Genomic DNA, 12,410 nt, shown 5'->3' with positions numbered 1-12,410 from the left:
TAGTATGGCAAAAAAGACAGACAGCAAGGTAAAAGGACACTTTCAGGAAAATTCCTCATCGGGAGGAAATTATTTGGTCAGCATGGGATGTCTGACCTATTTGGTGTCTCACTCCACTCAGTTTGTATTCAGCAGATAAGAGAAGAAATGAGCAAAAATAAATTGTCTGAAATCCACCACGAAGAAAGACTGGTGTATCTATGAGATTATGCATTCACCAAGTCCTTTAGCAGCTGCTATGGTAAACCTGATGTAATTTAACCACGTAGAAACACACACATTAACTTTGCTGCCCTTTGGGGTTTTATTGTTTTTCTGGTTTTGTTAAGTCTATCATAAATCTCCTCACGATTTTCCAGAAGGTGATACACTACTCTTGAGTTTTACTCGTTCCAAAAAAATCCCACTTTCGTGTGAATCACTGTGAACCATCCCACAGGGTTCTCATTAACTTTCTGACTATTCAGTTTGGGTTTTTTTTAAATTAAAACAAGTAAAAATTTTCCATGGGATTAGTCTTTCCAAGTTGCCCACATCTTACTTTGCACATGCCAGAATGTTTGCAGAGACTGTTGCCCTTTGAACACATTCTTTCAACTCTGATTTCCCAAGTCCACTCCATGCTCTGTAATCATCCATGTCTGAAGTCTTATTCATCTTTATTTCTCTCTTAAGAGTAGTTGCTACTTTACTATGCTCTTAAGAGGTGCTTTCTAATGGGACTCTCACCATCAGGATCCATACCAGCATACTGAGGTACATACTTTGTACCTCCATTAACAAAATCTCTTGCTTCTTACAAATCTCCAGAATGCATATGTATATTACTCAAATCCTTCATTTTCAGAGGAAGTTATGTAGAAATTTGAGCTGATAATTCATGTTTGTCAGAATTGTTCTTGCATAGGAAACAGTGAACCTCTAAATGCCTGATCTCCTTAAGGGTTCAGCTCTGCATTTTTAGTGAACCTACTTCTGCATAGAGACAAGCATTACCTTGAAGTATTCGATGTATTTGTTGATTGTTTTGTCTTACATGTCTTATAATGATTATATGGCACTATATATGGGCAGTGGTATACCAAAGAATTGGCATGCTCAGGAAATATAGTCTATGGTGTGTTTTATAAAAGCATTTAAATTAAATTGCACTCTTATTTATGATTACAAATCTACTTTTATTTATGACTGGAAGTTGCACATGAAACATACCATGTTTCATACATAGCACTAAAGCATTGTAATGAACATTGAACTGGAAATCATAGTTGAATTCTATGACATTTCATTTTTTAACCTATAAGAAATTTTTGCTTGCAACTACCATTGCATAAATGGCAGATAATCTGCTAGTGATTTGTAGATCTTTACCTTCACAGATGCATTGCAGCATTCAAGTAAGCCCTTTTTTTCTTTTTTTTTATTGTAAAAGGCCAATTTTAATCTAATTATTCTGTATTCTGCAGACTCTAATAACACCACAGTCTTTTACCATTATTGTGGAAAGCTGCAGCATTACAATAACAGAAACCATCAGATATTATAAGCAAGTAGGCATGTACTCTTTAAAATAAATTCTTTTCTGCAGAAAGCTTTTTCTGAATCAAGATTCTTTTTCAACCCCTCACACCTATTTGAAATATCAGGATAGTGTCATTGGTATGTAAAAGTCAAAGGTTCTGTAGCAAGTGTCAAACCCGTTTGTGCATTAGATGTAGTGACCTCTAACTGCACTACGACTCTACTGAGGATTGTTCCTGAAAATCACAGGAATACTCTGTTTTCTTGGTGTTTCCTTCTTTTGGGTAAATGAAAGTATAATTCTTCAAACTTGTTCTCCGAATATATTTTCAAAATATAGTTCCAAAACTGGAAGCAAATAAATTACATTTGCCTTAATATTTAATTAGTTGAAAGTCATCACTGCAAATTGTGTCTTCCATTACAAAATAAAATAGTGAACTGCCAGGCCTGAAATAATTAAGCAATATATTATAATTAAGCAATTTAATTTTGATTTAATTATGATATATCATACAACTTTTCTTCTGGTTTAAGTGACGTTCATTGACAAAATGCTATAATATAAAACAGCACTAGTGTTTACAGCTGATGATGCTGTGTATTTTGCTTCATAGTATTTGGCATTCATCAGAGCATATGGAAAAAGTCTTCTAGTCTGGAATAGCTGGCACATTATTTCATACTACCCATATTATGTACTACATGTTTTTCCCAATTGTCATTTTGTGAGGCAAGGGGGGAAATCATTGCAGACATTGGGCTTGAGCCAAAGTTCATGGATATTAACTGGAATCTTTCCATCAACTTCTGTCTGCTTTTGACAGAGAACTGCTCCCATGTTGTTACAGGGAAACAGTTAAGACCACATGCTTATAAAATATTTATGGAGCTGGATCATATACATATTCTGTGTCAACATCAACATGATTTTATATTAGGCTAGAGACTGTGAGGGCAAAGGCAGAAGTGATGGGCAGGCTAGGAAAACCACTTCATTCGATGCTGCATCAATAAAATTGCTGTAAAATAGCCACCAAATTGCTTCTTCGGAACAAGGCCGACCTCTTATTTTGTTAAAATCTTTTTCATCATATGGCAATATTGGAGAATGGCTTTGTATTCCAGCCTATACTTGTGTGCAAACCCCTGCTTAATGACAAGAATGGTGAGGATGATTTCAGAAGGTTCATTCTGCCTGCAGTCAGGTCTGTACCTGCATGTCTTCGTGACTGCGGACTTGTAGAATTAAAGTGAAAGGACAAAAAGCCAATTCTCATCTTGATTTAGGAATTTGAGCACTCTCAGCAACATCCATGAAAACAGTCACATAAGGCAAGAAAGCTCATGATTCATCATATTGTAGGCAGTCAGATGCTCTTATGCCCTTTGATTTTGATGTGTTGCCTTTTATTCCTATGTTGATGTTTAAATTTCTCAGGAAAAGGTCAAAGACCAAATGTCTTTCAGGGCTGAGAGCAATTGTACACTCAGAGCAATAATGAATGTTTGTTATCTCTCAAGTCCTTTCTCCCTCTGCTTTTCTGAAGAAAAATGAAAGGTTTATTCAGATCAGTGATATTTAGGATGCAGCAGAAAATCAGAACAATGTTTTCAAAACCTATATAAATATTTCAGCTACCCTTCCTGTGATGCTGAAATTTCTTTGTGCGTGTCTTCTCACCTTCATCCCATTGGCCCAAAATTCTTTGCTTTGTAACTGTGGTGGGTTGACCCTTACTGGACAGAGAGTGCCAATCAAAACTGCTCTATCCCTCCTTTTCTCAGCTGGGCAGGGGAGAGAAAATACAAACAAAGGCTCCTGGATCAAGATAAAGACAGGAAGAGATCACTCACCATTACTGTCACAGTAAAAACCCACCAATGGAAAACCAATATAGTAATGTATGCTCGAATAAATGTTTTCCAAATGCCCATTAAACAACATGAAATTAAAAATATGCTGATGTGGGATTATGCTTCTGACAGCCTCATATATACTTCAAAATGGCTGCATTTAGACACTCTGCAGATGTATTTTCATGAATACACTGAGACGTGAATAATTTAAGAGAACATTGTCAGTAGCACGTGCCACGTGAAATAATTGGAAGGAAAATAGTCTTCACTAAGTGAAGACTAAAATGGATGCAAATCAATTTTTATTTAATATGCAATTCTTAAATAGGAAACAGTAGGTTATTACTTTTGACAGGAAATCTCAAACTGTTTTTATTATGTCTTTATCCCTTCATTTATTTTTTGTATAGAAACTTGGACCATGATCCACACCTCTGTAACTCTCATAGAAAAATAATTCTGTAAATACATTGAAATTTGTGCACAGGGAGCGCTTATTACCCAATTTCCTTATACTTTCAAATTGAAGACCAAAAGGTAAATCTACATGAGAGTTTTACAGGAATTATGAGGTTTCAAATTTAGCGGTTCCAAAATGCGACGCTGCTGGAGAAGTGCTCTGAGCAATAAAATTATTCTGGCTGAAGTTAACCCTGCAAAAGTCTTTTCTCTCTTGTCTAGTAAATATTTTATGAAGAACACGAAACTATATGCAAATGCAATCATATTTACCCAGTAAGCATGAGCACGTATTTAGTCATTTATTGATGAGATATATACATTTCAATTATATTATCTTTTGGTTTTCTGTTGTGTTTTTTTTATTCCAACAGCTTTTCCAGGGCTTAAAATGGTGAGCGAAAGTCATCATGAGGCCCTGGCAGCACCGCCAGCGACCACAGTAGCAGCAGCCCCTCCAAGTAATGTCACCGAGCCAGCCAGTCCTGGAGGAGGGGGAGGAAAAGAAGATGCATTTTCTAAGCTAAAAGAGAAGTTCATGAATGAATTGAACAAAATTCCACGTAAGTAAAACTTGATTGATTAAAAAAGCTTCTGTTGGCAGACTACATTTAACTTGACATTTTTCTTCTTTGACATTTATTTAGACAGCATACTGAATGTTTTCTGGTCAAAGCTAGAAAAATCAAAAGATAATCCTGGTATTGTAAGCTCCTCAAAATTGATTGGAGTAGAAAAAGTAGAGTCCAACTCATATGAAATTTGTGTCTATTCTTGATATGTCAGATTATCTTGGTAAATTTTACTGATTAATTACTACTGAATCATTAAAACTGAAACTGCAGAACTTCACAGTGGCTCTGGGACCAATAAGCAAAATATTTCCTAAAAGTAATTCTTAAGGTTTCATGTTTATGACAAATGTGTGTGGATATGCTACCTTAAAGCAATATTTAGCCAGGACTCATAACTGTCGAGAAAACAAGGGTGCTTTGTATCTTTGGGGATTAGAAGATGCAGAAAAAAATGGAAAACTGGCTTTTTAACAAGAAAATAGTTAATACATCAGTAATGTATGGAGATAGCCATGCTTTTCCCACTCAGGAATTCTAGATCAGCCACTGAACACTGTTTGGACGAGTCCATGTACCTATGCAGAATACTTTCAAAGTACTAATGTGTATTTCTGTGAAATAGAACTAAAGTCAGCAGGGTTCTTTTGGTCTGTGCTAGAAAGTGTTGATTCAAAGTTCAGGCCTCAATTTGTTCACATTTGTGAAAAAAATACAAGCATTAGCTTTGAGCTGTTGTTTATGATAAGACTAGGGTTCTTGAACCTGTCTGGTATGTATTCGATGCTATACACGGGTATCAAATATGGAACTTGTTCAACATTGTTAATGGCATTTCACATAATATGGAAATAATCCTTTTAATTACTGACTGAAAAATTACCTAATACCACAAGTAGATAATTTTGGCACTTTTGTAGACATGAAGGTGAAGGCTGTGTGTGCATGTCTGTTTTAATAGTAGGCATGAGAGAGTCATTCAATCTTTAATAATTTTTTTGCTTCAGAAGAATAAGTAAATGTAAAATATTTTCAGGGAAGTATTTTAACATATGTAAGAATTTGCATTTTTAGAAGGTTATCATTTCTGTAAAGATTGTTCTGTGACTGATAAAGACAGATAAGTTAGAATATTAATCGATTTTTTAATCTTTGAAAGGGATCTTAGCAATATGGCAGATGCAGTTTTTGCAAAATTGATAGCAAACAGCTTAGCTCTGTCACTTGAAATTCTCACTTGCAAGAATAGAGGTGTTACAGTGGTAAGAAGTCCATATGTCATTATTTTGGTGATCTGCACAGTCCGGTGCAGATCATAATGAAATGAAATTGCCCGATAATATCACGGGAAAACAAAACTTTAAGAATAAAAAAAAAAAAAAGTTTAAAGGTTTTCAGTATGTTCCAGAGGAACTCTGTAATTCATAGGTCTAGGAAAAGGTCTGTAGATAGAGAGGAACTTCGAATACAATGCTGCATAATTTTTTAAAACAATGAAAACAAGTAGAAAGTTCAATCTGAATAATCTTTTCAAGTCAGACTGACTCAAACTTTTATTTTCTGTTCATGAAATTAAAAAACCCGAAACTGTTACATAATGACAATAATTACTTAGAAAAGTATACTAGACCATAAGACAAGTCTTATTTCTTAAGAAATATAATGTTTTATCTCTAAAATGTGGTACCTTGTGCTGATAGTGAGACTAAAACATATTACCTCTATGTCAGAAATCTGGTCTCTTATCCAAGATCATACAGTAATGTTGCAGTGGAGTTATGAACCTGAGTAGTCAAAAATCCCATGCCAGTCGTCTGTTCTTGTTCTAAAGGCTGCAGATGTGATTGGATCTTCCCAGCATCTCCATCAAATACTGGGACTATCTAACATGACTGTATTGAGGGGTTTTTGCCATTTCAAGAAGAAAGTTGAATATTCATTGTACTACAAAGGGCAAAGGACTTGTGTGGTTTTGTTTTTTTTTTTAATTAAATATGAATTAGTGCCATTGGCATGTTGGAGCATTTTATATTCCAAATAACTTTTCTTTTCCCCATTTTCCTCAGTAATAAATCCTACATGAATGTACTGTATTACATACAGGTCTGTATGTGTTTTTCATTTATAAGCTAGCATAAAGATAAACCAAGTAAGTTTAAATAGGCTGTCTACAAAATATTGGGGGTAGGACGGGACAGGAGACTTCATTTCCCTTTTGGAAGATTATGGCATTTCCTTATGTTCCATTTATTTCAGTGGGGAGTTCTCAGCAAGGTGTCTTCAGCCTGTTACAAAGCTGAGGATTTAACTGTGGTAGAAAAGTTGTCAGACCTTACCTCTTACAGCTGGCTGCAAATTTTTCGAGAATCTCTCTTAAAACAGCAAAATGTAAATTAGTTCCAACTAAATAATTTTGATAGTGCCTTTCTGGGAATTTCTTGCTGTGTGAGAGAGAAGAAATATGGTGCACGGGCCCCATTGGGACAGCACAGATGCTTGGGTCTTAGAACACTTCCAAGACCATGGACCAGGTTTTTCCTCTGGTAGATTCAAACTGTAAGACTTGAATCTTATGCATGGCAGAGGAATGCCATAGTCAGCAGATTCTCTGATCTTTGCAGATCAGTGTCAAGCCTGTTTTCTAGTTCAAGTGCTTTTTATCATTTAAAATTTCCAAAGGTTTCATGTTCATCTCCACATGAGAAGGAAGGCTTTGAATCTCAGTACTTACTGTGAGAGGATTTTTTTTTCAGTGCCCTGTTGTTTATGTGCAAGAGATAAATAATTAAATGTTTTACTTACCTCTGCCTAAGATGTCTGCAGATGGAAAATAAGCCATAATAATTTAATGGATGTATAATAGGATAGAATGTACCCTTGTTGCGAAAAAGCTCACCTGCAATTCGACTTGGTTTAGTGCAAAAAAGGCCAGCCCCACTGTAGGGCTGAATAAATACTATTCCTTCCAAGTGGCTTATAATAGAACATTCATTTTTCTAAAATAATATGTTTTGTAGTACACACCAAAGTCAAAAGTTGAATAGTCTAGACATACTAACTAACTAAAAATATCAGGAGTCCCATTAAGAGTTCACTTTGCAAACCTACAAGATAGGGTCAGTGCAGTCTAAATTATACTGATGTTTCCTTCTGTAGTGTATGCATAAGAGAAGTCTTATTTTGTCAACAAAAAAAGGATGAATTGAATAGAATGCAGACATAAAAGTTCCAAGAAAAAGAAGGGGCCTATTTGTATTAGTATACATATGTTTCAAGAATGGTGATGCAGTATGTAAACCAGGTTAAAATTTTCAATGATACAAGCAGAAAATCTGGTTTTTTTCATTGATTTGTGTCTCTTTAAAATAGAACATACACCACATTTTGTGGCAGGAGAGTGTAGGCTTCCAAAAACACACCAATCATTCAGAATAGTGATGTCCTAACATACATTTCACTCTAGATAAAGCAAGTGGGATACTTTTATTACAATGAGTCGTACAATTAAAGTGCAAGAATCCTGTAAGTTACTGAGGCATAACTGTGAGGAATTTTTTTCTCTACTGTGTGAATTTCTGCATTTTGCTTGTGTCTTATTTGCATAATCACAGTACAGTTGTTTTTCCATAACTGCACTGTGTATAAAAGTCACTCTAACTTAACTGGTTCTTATACTTTCTACACCTCTTTATCTTTAATCTGCAGAATTTTTAAGCTTTTTACCAGAAGGCGAAAAAAGGTACCATCACTGCTTTTATGCTTTGCATCTTAAATGTAGTAAATCCAATACTTGAAAAGAGGGGGAAAATAAAGCAGGTAAAACATCACTTACTCATCTGAAAACAAAATTGCATGAAAACACTTTATAAGATATATCAATTCTTTCCTTCCTCCCTCTCACTGCTCTGGGTCTTTGTCTACAGACTAGGAAAATATCTGCCATACATTTACAGTAAGCGTGTTGCAGCAAGACTGTGGGAATGGCAACAGTAGCTTTTGGGTGGAGACTTTAAATGTCAAGATACTGATACTAAACATACACAAATAAAACTTGACGGTAATCAACGTTAGATTACTTAATAAGCATCTTTGTAAAAGCAAAGGGATCCGGGTGTGTTTTCTAAGAACACATTACTGTATGAACAGGAGACCTCGTTCTGCCAGCAAGGTAAATAAGACGGCAAAAATGCAATAAAATTCCAGGATATATCTGACTAAATAGTGATATGCTATTAATGCATTGGGTACTGGAATAGCTGTAATAGCTGAATGCATTGGATCCAGGATACTATCATTACCTGTATAATAGGAAGATATTGCATATTTCCAATGCTCTTTGATGCCTTATATTGTAACTCGATAAAATCCTAAATTTTGGTACGAACCATATTCTGAAATGTATGGCTGGCTTGCAACTCCATTTGGCCTCAGTAGCTGGTGCTCAAAAGCCCTAAATTTGATTCATCATGTACAACTGACTAATAATCCCTCAAACCAGGAGCTCAAAACTCTGTGATAATTCAGGCTAAAACCAGATGCTCTATGCAGACTTGTTTCACATTCTTTTACAGAGAAAGGGGTTTTTTTGCTCTCCTTGGCTTCGTGAATAACTGTTCAAACAAAATGGAACTGAAGGCTGTAGGAAGAACTGTAATAAAAAATGTAAAAATAACTGTAAGACTCAGGTCTGGTTTAATACTAAATAATAATAGCTTAGTAAGCTGATGTACAGAGTTGTAGGTATATTTGGGTAATTTATCAAATAAAATAATTCTAGATTTATATATTTAGCCATTTAAGTTAAAATTTCAGCATTCAGCAGTCATCCTAGACACACCTCATCATTTTTTCCTCCCTACAGGCGTCTGCTGTTTTGCCCTTCTGCCTTTCTTGATCGATCAGCTGAGGTTGTATTAAGAGTGGTTACTACCCTCTATAAATGACAATAAAGTTAATTCCTTAATTTTTCATTCCTATGTAGCATCAAGATAATACCAAATTATGTCTGTTATTAGAAACTGAGGGATTTGTGCATGGGGTCTTTGTGAAACTGAATTTTTATGAAGCTTGTTCATTTGCAGAAAATGAATTCATTAGGCTTCTCCTAATGGTTCCTGGAGTACAGGTGTCACTGGAACATGAAGGAGAGGGGACATTCTTTTCTAAGTTCATAAAAAAGAAAAAAAATGCTGATAATAGGATCATTTCAGATTTAAAAATTGGATTAATAGAGTAGACATACCATAAAGTCAGAATAAAGTTTGCAGCAATAGCTATAATTTATATTTCCACAGAACATACTAGTTTTAGTCATTGTCTAAAATCTTAGGTTAGCTGGAAAAAAATTGAGTCTCTGCTTCAGATGTCATCTTGATTAGTAGCTAACTGCCTGCAGAAATGAGGACTACATATACATATGTTCAAATATATATATATATGTATGTACACACATAAATTCGTGAAAACAATAAGTAGAGTTCTCAGCTTAGGAACATTCTGACATTGGCAAACTCTATTAAGGCAAAGAACATTTGTAAGGAGAGATTTAGGGGAAAATAAAGAAGTTTCTTGTTCTTCAGGAAGGTCTAAAGAACAGTGCTAGAGGAAGTGGGACATCATAAATTCAAGTCTTCTTGTCGCCCTTCCTATCATCAAATCATTGGCAGTTACTCATGCCAAGCAAATACATGCAGCTTTACACTGGGGAAGAAACAGGGAAAATTACAAATAAGGATTTATTTTGGAACACAGAACAAGTACAAGACAGAGCTATTGCAGTACAATATTAGAGGGAGGGAAAACCATTATTTCTAAATATAGCTATTTAAATGCAAATCTCAGACTACTTTTTTTTCTCCCTGAATGCCCCAGTCCCAGAGTGCAGTGATTACATGAGAACATCATCATTTTTTTCATTAAATAGAAGTAGCTGTGTCTCCTGTTGGTAGGAAAAAGCTTCAAAATACTGCCCATACACATCCATATCGTGAGCCAAAAATATCGTGAGACAAAAACAATTCAACCCCGTTATTTTAGAAACTCATAATATGAAAATGCTGTCATTATTTTTAGGGATTCAGAATATTTTGATTGCTTTAAATTAGGAATCCTGAAAATACAGCTTTTAATTCTCAAGTGTCTAAATAGATACTGAGGGGTGGAAGAATGGAAGTGAAAAGCTCATGAAGCGGATGAAAATCCTTGTCTGGAAGGAATATCATGTAGTCTCAGATCCCACCAAATTATACACCATCGATATTTTAATGATTGATTCTGTCATGAAGATTTTATTTTTTTTATGTTATTACATTTTTACAATCCATGAGTTATTTTTGTATGCCTTCTGATAGGCTCCCCTTAACATGTCCTGTGCTTAAACTTTTGGATCCATGACAGCTGCCAGTTTGATCCTCATATAGGACTGAGCGAGGAACCTCAGGCTGTTAGAAGTACAAGATGCTCTAGCATGACCTAGAAGTGCTGCTGCAGACTGTAGCTGGATCAAGCACTGGCAAACAGACATGCTTGCCAGGAGGTTACATAAATCAAAATGGTTTGGGTTGGAAGGGACCTTAAAGATCATCTAGTTCCAGCACCCCAGGTGTGGGCAGGGCCATAATCTCCTTCAATCAAAGCAAACTCATGCATCTGACACACTTTGGTCTGAGGGAGGACCCTGTTCCTACACTGGCTGGTATCTTGGTCCTTGGACAAGCTGAGGAAGAAAAGAGAAATCAGAAAAGCAGACTCCTACAACTTGAGCTGAAACACCAGCTGCAGCACCCTCCATTCCCAGCACAGGGAGAGCCTGTCACAGGCTAAACTCATGTCCTCTTCTGCATCCCCTTGTGAATGCACTGTCCTGTCTGAAAGGAAATACTGTCTCTGAGCCAGAAGCACACTGGGAAGGTAACCTCAGTGTCAAACAGAATTATGCATTATTGATTGTATGTGTCTGAAGCACCGTTTTCAGAAACAGCGGTTGGGTTTGAGCTGTATAATCTGAAAGGAAGGGAAGGAGAAGCAAGTTCTCCTGTAAAATACATGATGCTGAAAACATTTCAGCAAAATATAAAACAAAAAACTGTGTTCATATTAACTTTTAAAGCCAAGGGAATTAAATTCATTTGTAGCAGAAACAAGGGTGAGCATCTACCTTTGTTTGGTGATGGTATTTTAACAAGGGATGTCAGAGTACCCCCAAGGGTCTCCTCTACCACATCCCTGTGATTATTATTTTATATGTTACAACTCTGGCAGGTATTTTATTGCACTATAGATATGTCAAGTTGTGCCAGTGCCTTATAAATTGAGTAGAGAATTCAATTTACAAGCAGAAAACTGAACATAGTTGCTCTCTTCCTCTGAGTTTTGGGAATGTATCTTAAAATTTCATTACTTCTTGTGAGGGAAAGTGCACTAAAATTGTGTTTAAATGCATAAAAGAAACACAATCTTTATTAACCTTTTCCAGACTTACCTGCATATGAAGTGTCTATGGAATTACACATTATCTGTTATAGTTGTTTGTAATCTTGCTTGAAAAATGAGAGTTCATGAAATGATTGTTCTGAACTGTAAACTGAGAATAAATTTAAAGATTGGTTCTCAGCAGTGTACTGCATAAAAGATTAAAAGCACTTATGACTATGGTTAGTAGATTTGCATTTTAAAAGTATGGTTTAAACGGGCAGTGAAAATATAGGAATTACTGTTAAGATTGATATTCCATCCTTACCTCAGCTACTTGTGCCTAGGCACTGTGGCAAGCTAGAAAATATTCTCTCATATTTTTGTGAGAACCAAGAGTAGATTGCTCTGTTATTCTGAGCGACTTTTGTCAGTTGGCACAGCTGAAGAACAGAATATCATTCTTTGTTGTTATTGTTAACTATTCTGCTTAGAACTGCATGAGTTTACTGCTGAGAATTATCCAAACTAAAGCCTTCCCTGAGGGATTATAAATATATAATTCCTTCCTTATTTTGGTTGACATAT

At 35.6% G+C, this 12,410-nt stretch overlaps 1 protein-coding gene across 2 annotated transcripts in view; it reads left to right on the top strand.

Annotated features, from left to right (window-relative positions):
- SYT1 (synaptotagmin 1) overlaps positions 1-12,410 on the top strand; it is a 270,201-nt gene that overhangs the window by 138,155 nt on the left and 119,636 nt on the right. For both annotated transcript variants that reach the window (XM_008925494.3, XM_008925495.3), the window contains exon 3: positions 4,215-4,403. In XM_008925494.3, coding sequence (XP_008923742.1) covers positions 4,232-4,403 — 172 coding nt within the window. In that variant the 5' untranslated portion in view covers positions 4,215-4,231. The remainder of the gene's footprint in view (positions 1-4,214; positions 4,404-12,410) is intronic.

Source organism: Manacus vitellinus, unplaced genomic scaffold (genome assembly GCF_001715985.3).
Source record: "Manacus vitellinus isolate BGI_N305 unplaced genomic scaffold, ASM171598v3 scaffold_5_pilon, whole genome shotgun sequence".
Classification (NCBI taxonomy): domain Eukaryota; kingdom Metazoa; phylum Chordata; class Aves; order Passeriformes; family Pipridae; genus Manacus; species Manacus vitellinus.
Note: the sequence above shows the minus strand (reverse complement) of the source record. Positions and strands in the feature narration are given on the sequence as shown.